Raw genomic sequence first — 10,107 nt, 5'->3', positions numbered from 1 at the left:
AGAGATATTAATAGTGTAACAAATAATCAATTAAAAATTTAATAATAGTAATTCGGTAGTATTTTTAAAAATAGCCAGATTTACAACTGGTCGTTCAAAAATAGCCCGATTTCAAAAGTAATCGAAATTTAGCCACTTTTTATGTAAAGATAAATTTGAGCGAAAACACTGTTCAAAACCCGGAAAATACTCCAGTATATTATGCTGGAGTTCCAGCATAAGTATACTTGAACTCCAGCATATTATACTGGAGTTCCAGGATAGTATGCTGGAACTCCAGCATAATATGATGGAGTTCCAGCATAAATACACCAGAACTCCAGCATAATATACTGGAGTTCCAGCAAGTATATATGGTCTAGTATAATATACTGGAGTTTGGAGCACCAGTGCTCCAGTCTCCAGTATATTATACTGGAGCCAGCAAAGTATACCGGTCCAGCATAATATGCTGGAGTTCATACACAAGTGCACCGAACTCCAGTATATTATGCTGGACCGGTCTCTATTGCAGCAAAACGGTGACTATTTTTCATTGACTTGGTAAACGCTCGCTATTTTTGATTGATCAGTCCGAAAACTGGCTATACCGTGAAATTAACGGTGCAAATACAGATTATGTATGGTTATTGGTGCACTTATCCCGTCAATAGCCCAATATATAATCAGCCCAAGTTTCGATCACCTTTGCGCCCCACTCTGGTCAGGAGCCCAGCCCACGTTACCAAGCTCCGCGACCGGCATTTTTGCACAGATCGTTCGAGAACTCGAAATCTAGAGTATTACCTTCTTCGTGCAGATCAAAGCTAATTCAGCAGTAAATTAAAGAAAGATTGAAGTGAGATTTCCAAAATAGGATATTCAAATATCTACAAAGCAATTTGAGAAAAAATATAGTGGTGAAAAAGGATGTCGAGATTGTGGGCGAGGTTTGCGGGTTTATTCAGCAGCAAAAATTTTGTAGGAGCAGACAAAGCGGGCAATCGCTATTTTAAAAGGACAGAGGAGCTTGATGGTATCAGTAAGTGGGTCTCCTTCTTATTTTACTTTTTAAAACAACCATTTTACTTCATCATCGATTATTTGTTTGTTCTAGCAAAAGTTATATGGGCTTCAGCAAATGTTGCTACAGACATTTTTTTTCACATTGAATTTTCTTAGCTTTGGTTACTGCAAATATCGCTAATTACGATCATTTGGCTGTTTGAAAAATTGATTATTTAATGCTATGGTGCTATTGCCCTATTAAACAAAAGAAAATGAGTAGAGGTACTTATGATTTTTGTATGTTGGAAGAACCCATTCTGGTATAAGGTATACAAACATCCCCTTCTAGTTAATGTGATAATATACTCTGCTTTTTGCAAGACTATGAAATTGGATATTTCATACCCTATTGGTGAACCTAGCCAAGAGCAGTGCCAGAGCTAAAGGTAAAGAAGGAGGTTCAATTGAATTCCTTTTGTCCAATCCGACTGTGCAAGTAGGGTAATTTTTTTATTTTTTATTTTGGTTTGTATATATATAAACTGTTGAATCCCCTTAACATAAGGGAAGTTTCTAGGTATAATATTCTTGCATTTTTGAATCCCATTGTTAGGGTTCTTGCTCCGCCACTGGCCAAGAGGCAAGCTTTCATGATTTCACACTTTAACCAAGTCAAAGAAATTAGTTTTTTTTTTTTCTTTTTGCATGAGGAACATTTGGAAATTGGAATTGAGAATTAGTTACCTATAACTCTACGAAGTCTTCAAGGCTTCAAATAGTTATATTTAGGATGGTTTGTAGTTTGCTTGTTCAGGTGATGTTTTCTGGTGAAGAGCTTTATGTGGTAATATTATATTTTGTCAGTGAAGGAAAAGAGATGGGTGACGTTCAAAGGAGAAGATGATCCAACCTCGATTCCAGGTATGCCTTATTGAAGAAACACAATCTAGCTCTAGACCTTGTTTTTGGTCCAAGTATTACAGCCTTCTCCCTCCTGTTAATACATCATTAGGAAAAAAATCTGCTAATGCTATTAACTTTCCAAATTACACTACCACGACATTTGCTGCCATTAAAGAGTAACTGTCGATTCTTGTAGTTGAATGGATATGTTGGTTGAATGGACAACGGAAGAGTGCTCCAACTTCAGAGGTAAAATTGGATCTTTCTTGTCACAATTTCCTACTATAATTCAGTAATCAACCTTAACCTCCATTGTTTTTCTTCTTTCTTCGTATGAATTGCCTTGTTTCGCAATAGCACTTTTATCCTTTTATTGTCTTGTCCTTCAAAAGCTTTTTTATTTAGCACAAGTCGATTCCTGAACTGTCTTGATGGTTATATATTTTCTTTACCAGGAGATGGCTGAGTTGGAGGCCAGAAGGGAATTTGTTAAGCTTAATGTTGCTCGTAAGTATTCCAACTTTAAGCCTCTACTTCGTTCAAGGATTTGTAGGAACCACTCTGGAAATAACAGCTCTACATTCTTACTTACTCCTATCTCCTAGAACATTTAAGTTTATAAGAGATGATGGAAGAACACTTCATTGAACTACTAGGTGGACGAGCTTTTAAATGATTTTCTGCTTTTGGCCCGTATTTGACCCTGGGCTGGAGTCAAAGTAGTTCTATGTGCTTAAACTACAGGGTCATCTTGATTTACTTTTCTTTCCTACTTTAAACCCTGCTCTGTTCTGGTAGCTGCTTATGAGTTTAATCTTTCTATTAGTTTCAGTTGGAGATTTTCCAAACTTACATGCTTCCTTAAGACACAATTTGGTGATCATCTTGTTGGCTGTCAGTAGGACCACCACCATTTCTTGTTATATATTCTCTTTTTTGTTGCTCTAAGGTCTCAGGAAGGAAGAAGAGGAAAGAAAGGCCAAAGAAGGCAAGAGTAAAGCCACAAGCATTGGTAAGTCGCTTACTACAGTTTTGCTCTATCCTTTGAAACTGCAAGCTGATTGCTACATGAACTGCACATTGTTTATGACCTCTTCACCTTGTCTCTAGGTAAAGCCGATGGTCCAGATTTAAAGAGTTTCGTTCAACAATTTCCAGATGCTTCAGAAGGTATCACCTATCCTATAAAGCTAGGGTCCGTTTGGTTTCGCGGAAACTTCTTTTTCTTGGTTTCACTGTCAAAAACTTTTTGGTTTAGAAAGCAAAAAAAAAAAGGTTGCAAAATGATCTCCTCTTTGATTTCTGAAAACAAAGAGCAGAAAAGATGTTCCCCTGGAAGAGCCAGTTCTCAAAGAAAAACAGCGGGTCGTGCGATCTCCCTTTTTGCAAATTGCACTTCCCTTTAGGAAACTCTTATGTTTTCTCTGTTAAAGTTTTTAGTAGCGTCTGAAGATGATTAATCGATTCTATTCTATTAATTTCACAGTATGAAAGCCTCAAAAGATGTTTTAGGGAATGAGATTTCCAAAAGACAAAGCCAACAGCCATTTGTCACAAAACAAACCCAATGGTGAATCTTAAGCTAGAATAAGCATGTGTAATGGATCATGTAACTTAATCTAAGTTCACAAAGCTGGCCAGAGGACAAGTAGTTGTGTAGCCATCTGCAAGGTTGATACCAAGCTCCTACCATAAAAAGACAACTTCTTGGTTCTCCCAATTTATTCTCCATGTTTGTCCTTCTTAGCGCCCCAAACCCCCCTTTTTTCTCCTTCAACTTTTCCTCCAATGATCTTCAGTTTGTTAAAACCTTCTGACCTTCAATAGCAAATTTCATCACCTCTAAATTGGAAAAGAACTTGAATGCGACATGCATTTGAATGGGTAGGTATCACTTATGGATGCGTGCAAGCATCCGTAGTATGTGCAGTTTTTTGCTATTTAGTTGCCTTGAAGAACCTGCATGAGTACCACCCACATGCATGTCTGACCCATTTGACTGTAGTGTGAATGAAGCATCACTTTTAAGTAGCTTAACAGACTCCCTTTTTAATAAGAAAGGTAATTGAGAGTAGCTTATTGGACTAAGGAGAGGAAAAATGAAAATGCTGTTGCATAACATGTTAGAGGTTGTTTGATTCGCTGCCTTTTCCTTGTGATATAATTTGTTAGAGGATGTTTGGTTTGCCAATAAGATGCGCCTGTGTAATACCAGGATAGGAGTATATACATTCAAATTATATCATGGAATTTTGTAACGCTGGGGTTATTACAAGGATATCAATAATAATGGATACCTTATTATACCATGTACCCTATTGTATTGTTTATCCTCCGTTTGTACAATACCCTCTTAACTAGTTAAGCAACTAAATCCTGAACTCAAATGATATATGTGTAATATGTTCATTTATGATTACTTATTATCTTTATTGAGTAATATAGACGTGATGTGTTCCTCGAGGGAGGGTGATCGCTCGCTTGCAATGAGTCTTATAAGCCTTTCTTATATTGCGACCAAATGGCCAAAAACTACTAAAACTAGAGTGTTTTTTTTTTTTTTGGTTTCCCACCCGGTGTCCGGTACCCGCATTGGAGCCCGACTATATCCGGATTCGCGCCGCGTAGGGCCCCTTTTGTTTTAGTGGCGAACAGAATGGTTTTTCCTTTCTTTCTTTTTCTTTTTCTCTATTTCTTTTTTTTGGGTTGAGACTTGAGATTACAGGCTGTAAGGTTTGATGCCAATTGATATAGTGATATATCTTTTTGTTATGCAAGCAATGCTCTCTTTCCCATTTTATTTGTTTTTCCAGTTTTATGCTCTTAATTATTTATTGACTTTGTTTTGATTGATCGTCATTTCTGGAAGGTGATATAATCCCAGAAACATCTGATACACAGAAAGAAGTAAGGTGAGTAACGGCAATAGTATAATCTATTGTGGGCTACTTCCACTAGGTTGTCATTCTTGTCACTATTAATTAAAAATAAGAAGGAAAAATAAAAGAAAAGTGGAGGGTAAATGAGAAATATTTACATTCAGATAACTTATCTTGCTTTCTATGAACTTGACTATGTTAATATATTGCATTCGCTGCTTTAAAACTTGCATATTGTGTAATGTAGACATGCAAGATCGAAAGAAACTGAAGCCGAGAAAAATATGTCTTGTCGTCTCAAACAACAACCAGAGTAAGTTCTTGTTCCTGCCTGCTGTTTTGATTTACCCTTCTCTTGATGGACTTAACAAGCACCAGATCCCTCGGAATTTTTACATTTAAATTGTCTCTATATAGAATGAGTGACAACAGGATTAATTTAGATCATCTGCAACAACTTATATCGATCATGTTTATTTTCAGGTCGTCAGAGCCAACTGGTTCTGGTGAATCCTTTAGACCAGGAACATGGCAACCTCCCACTTGAGATCACTCAAACAGTGGATGCAGATTTATCTGGTTTTCTTTTGACGTTCTATTTTTTATAGTGACCCAGTGAATGCAGAAGTCGAACACTAGGAATTAAGGCCACACGCTGTAGCAGTCTCATTCTTTGTCCGCATGTATGTTTTAGAAGAATTATTTCTTTCCTTTCTGTTATCCGTTTCAGGGTCTTGCAACTTTTGGATGAATAGTCCTCAAGCTGTGGGATCTGCAATTCTGCACCATGCTGCTTTACCGTTAAATGTACTGTAAAGTTCTGCTCTAATAATAAGTTTTTAAAAGAAAAATGAAATTTGAGTACTGTGTACTTTGGGAAAATTGCAGAAATAGTGAAGATTTTCTTGCTTGTTGTAGCCTTTTTCTTTTTGCATACGGACACAAGTCATTCCTACATCTCGTGAAAATAAAGCCTTCAACAAACTCAATATCTGTAGTCTCTGTATGCTGCAAAATTTGCTTGTCATAGTGTTTTATACCAAATATTCCAGTGCAATCTTGTAAGTGGATAGTTGGGAAGTCATAGTCAAATGCGGCTGCAAACGCGACATTTCTGGATAAGGAGAACAATTACCATCCTCTTTGTCCTATTTAATTTTTTTTTTTAAATTTTAAATATGAGATTTATTGTCACGACCCATTTTCTGAACAAGCCGTGACCGGGGAGTCTCATTGACAGGGGATAAAACTTTAATAAAATATACATTACAGGCAAAGATTCTAAATGCATGGAAAACATAAAGCTTCTAGGAACAATTCTAAAATAATTGTATTACGGCAGTTTATGAACATTTTAAAAGAAATTTTTTTCTTTTTCTTTCTTATAAAAAAAAATACTTCACTTTATGCTTCGAGAGTTCTATCCTGACTTATTTCTGTCTCAGTCACTGTGTGATCGGCACAGGTTCGATTCCAACCTGATCGAATAGTCCTAATCCACGAGGTGCCACTCGCTTCATGGTTCTCAGCGCTCATGTATCATACCTTAGCCTGACTAGGTAAATTCTCAGCAACGAGACCCCTGGCTCGTGTGCTCCCTACTTTGGCACAAGTAGTTTCAGGAAGTCAACGCCTTGATCAGGACCCTCGGCATGGACTATGATCCCTTCTCAAAATAGAGGATACTCCCAAAAATACTTCAATAATAAATTGCTCTGTGTGACCTGGCTATGATCTAAATCAACTTTCTTGGCAATTCAAGTCTAAATGTTTTCTGGAACAATCTATACATACTCATACCGGTATCCTTAAATGTAAAGCATGGCAAAAGCATGAAATAAACATTCAAAAGTATTTCTAAAGATTTTTACTTCTTTTTTTTTTTCATGAATTTTCGACATGAAAACGACATATAAGATTAATACAAAATTCTGAAAATTTATGCATATATATCAGAATAAATCATTTAAACTTTAGCTAGAACAATTCTAAGTTAATATGTTTATTCAAATCTCAAGTGCACAGGGATTATGACAGGAGCTTAAAGATTATTGCACTTAAATGGTGAGGTCAAAAATAGAGATAACTAACTTTTTAATGAACATTGTGTACCTGTTACCTTTATAGAGGAAAATGAAAGAAAAGAGGTTGATTGAAGAAGAAAGGGGAAAGTTTTATTAGCATACCATCTGTAGCTTCTTTCCTTTTCTTTCATTAACAAAAAAAAAAAAAAAAAACACTATAACTTCAAAGAATACTGTGAGTGTTAACGGCAGTTTGGATCTTAACCAAAAAACTTCTTAATAACATTCAACAAACTATTAGATTATGCTTTGTGAGTCCTATCTAATGACAGCAGCAAAATTTGCTTGTTAAGCTTCTTTATGTTATAATTCAACTGCTGGTCAAACCAAAAGACAACTTGTCTAGTAATGTTTGTTACTAAAGTATTTAACTATCTTTCTATTAGAAGCATTGAAGAGAGAAACGAGCAATCGTACTCACTCGCTCCAATTAAATACATATTAACTCTTTCAAGCAATTCATCAAACACTAATATGCGTGCTTTTGTGAGTTAAACTGAAAGTACAAGGGGGGAGGGGGGGAGGGATTGTACGCCTGTTAAAAATTTAGTTGACTACGGCATACACTTAGTCGACCGATGCGGAGACAGTCTGCACAAAATCGTTAGTCCTTCAATTTAACCAAGTGCAAATTATAAGAAATAGTAAAGGTGCAGAATATAATATGAGAGCGATAAAGTAAATGACACCACGAATTTTTATACTGGTTCGGAACCAATGTGGTATCCTAATCCAATCCTCTTGGATTGCAAGAGTGTTATCTTTTAGAGCTCTTTGTAAATTGGATTGAGTACATCTTTTGTGGTTTCTAACATTCACCACCAACGTTTACAAGGGTTGATTTTCACTCGCTCACCAACAAACGATAAAGAGTTGGTTTTCACTCGCTCACCAATAACGATACTTTGGTTTTCACTCGCTCACCAAAGAAACGAACAATGACACAACCTCTCAGTATTTTTTCCTTTCTCTCTATCTTTTATGAAACTTGTAAATACGTGCTTGACTAAGGTGTAGAAAGAGTAGAAAAATTATATGGGAAGCTGGTGCTGAGAAGTGTCTTCAACTCTTCTTTAAATAATTGTTCCTGTTGATGTAGTATCATCAGTTCATATTTGTTGAAGATCTTCCTTGGTATGGTTTTTGGTTTTCCTCATAGTTGAAGTGCTTGGTTCTTTTTGAGATTTGACCATTGCATGATATTCCTTTTGTACCAGCGGCATCATTAATTCCCTTTTCATAAATTGAGTGCTTCAAATTGTATTTGAATAGAAAATCTCCTCTATATAAGATAACAGACCTTTAACGTTATTTTTACCATGCTTGGACTTGGGCTTCTTTATCTCATTAGGAGAGAATCTTGATTTAAAGGAATGATTCTTTAATGATTGATCTCATTCCTTTTATAACTCATCACCAACATCTCCTTATTCATTGCCTATGTAAGAACTTGCAGAATTATAACGACACGACCGGTCGTTTGAGCTTTTACACTTTGCTCGTCAGTTCCCGGGCATGACTTGCCCCGTGTGATGTATTGTGACTCATGTAAATCGTTGGTTTTGGTTTTCAGGGTAATCGGAATGAAATTGGAAGAACAGTTCTCAGTTTGAAGCTTAAATTTGAAATGTTTGACCAAGATTTGACTTGTTTGTTTATGATCTCGGATCGGAATTTTTATGATTTGGTTAGCTCCATTAGGTGATTTGGGACTTAGGAGCGTGATCGGAATGTGTTTTGGAGGTCCGGTGTAGAATTAGGCTTGAATTGGCGAAAGTTAGTTTTTGGCATTTTCCGGTTGATAGGTGAGATTTTGATATAGGGGTCGGAATAGAATTCCGGAAGTTGCAATAGCTTCGTTATGTCATTCGAGATGTGTGTGCAAAATTTCAGGTCATTCGGACGTGGTTTGGCTGAGTTTTTTATCAAAAGCGGAATTTGGAAGATTTTTAGAAACTTAGGCTTGAATCCGATGTGTTTTGGTTGATTTGATGTTGTTTGAGGTGTTTTGAAGATTGGTACGAGTTCGAATAAGGTTTTGGGATATGTTGGTGGCTTTGGTTGAGGTCCCGGGAGCCTCGGGTTAGTTTCGGGTGGTCAACCGGACCATTTCATGCCTTGAAGATGTTGCAGAATTTGCAGGTTCAGCTGTTGCAGAGAATTCCTCTTCGCGATCGCGTAGGGGCTCTCGCGATCGCATAGAAGGTTTTGAGGGGGAAGTCCAGTTGTTCTTCGCATTCGCGGAAGTTGGGTCGCGATCGCATAGAAGTGAGGAAGTTGTTGATCGCGAATGCGTAGTGAAGGTCGCGTTCGCATAGGGTTAAGTGGACCAGGGGTCTTGGATGGAAGTTGTTCATCGCGAACGCGGTGGCCAGTCCGCGATCGCGTAGGGTCAGATGCTTGAGCATCGCGTTCGCATGGTATTTCACGCGTTCGCATAGAGTAAATTTTGGGAGCTGAGGAATTGTGCTTCGCGTAATAGCTGGGCAGAATGTTTTAAAAAGGCTATTCCGCGACTTGGAACCCTTTTACACCATTTTTGAACGGGAAAAGAGCCTTGAGGCGATTTTGAAGAGAGGAAATCATTGTTCTTCATTGAGGTAAGGATTTTGGACCCTAAAACTTGATTATTTGTGATTAAGGAACAAAACATTAGTGTGTAATTCATGAAAATCAGTAGAAAAAGGTGGAGTTAGGGCTTGAGATTATGAGACCTTCTAGGGATGATTTGAGGGGTCAAACTAACTCCGATTTTTGAGTTCTTTATATGTACGGGCTCGCGAGATGATGAAGAATATTTTGGTATAAAGTTTGTCCAGTTCCGGGACGCGGGCTCGGGGGACGGGTTTTGACTGATTTCGAGTTCTGTGCTTAAATTCGATATTTTTCAAGTGAAATTCATTCGTTTAGCATAATTTTGATGATAAAAATCTGAACTTGGTAGATTTGGAGCACTCGGAAGTTGATTCAAGAGGCAAGCGTGTTGCAGAGTAGCTTTTCGGGCTAGTTCGAGGTGAGTAATGATTTTTAAATGCTATCCTGAGGGTATGAAACCCCGGAATTTCACAGCGTACGACTATGTTGAGGTGACTTACACGCTAGATGACGAGCGTGGGGTAGAGCACCGTTGGGGATTGTGACTTAGTCCATCCCGTATGACTATTTTACTGTGTATTTAATAGCTAACTGTTTGATATCATTATATATTTGGGCTAAATGCCATATGTGGGCTTCGTGCCAACTGTTTGAAACTT

At 37.4% G+C, this 10,107-nt stretch overlaps 1 protein-coding gene across 4 annotated transcripts; it reads left to right on the top strand.

Annotated features, from left to right (window-relative positions):
* Positions 681 to 5,686, top strand: LOC109229008 (mimitin, mitochondrial). Of its 4 annotated transcripts, none has more exons than XM_019394303.1 (9): positions 681 to 1,021; positions 1,852 to 1,908; positions 2,087 to 2,139; positions 2,346 to 2,397; positions 2,840 to 2,902; positions 3,001 to 3,060; positions 4,760 to 4,802; positions 5,017 to 5,082; positions 5,253 to 5,686. In XM_019394303.1, the coding sequence occupies exons 1-9, from the start codon at positions 910 to 912 to the stop codon at positions 5,314 to 5,316; spliced, it is 570 nt and encodes a 189-aa protein (XP_019249848.1). In that variant the 5' UTR covers positions 681 to 909; the 3' UTR covers positions 5,317 to 5,686. The 4 variants fall into 4 exon arrangements, with proteins under 4 accessions (XP_019249848.1, XP_019249851.1, XP_019249847.1 ...); XM_019394306.1 differs by having other exon boundaries at positions 681 to 1,025; XM_019394302.1 differs by lacking the exon at positions 4,760 to 4,802.

This window comes from Nicotiana attenuata, chromosome 7 (genome assembly GCF_001879085.1).
Source record: "Nicotiana attenuata strain UT chromosome 7, NIATTr2, whole genome shotgun sequence".
Lineage (NCBI taxonomy): Eukaryota > Viridiplantae > Streptophyta > Magnoliopsida > Solanales > Solanaceae > Nicotiana > Nicotiana attenuata.
Note: the sequence above shows the minus strand (reverse complement) of the source record. Positions and strands in the feature narration are given on the sequence as shown.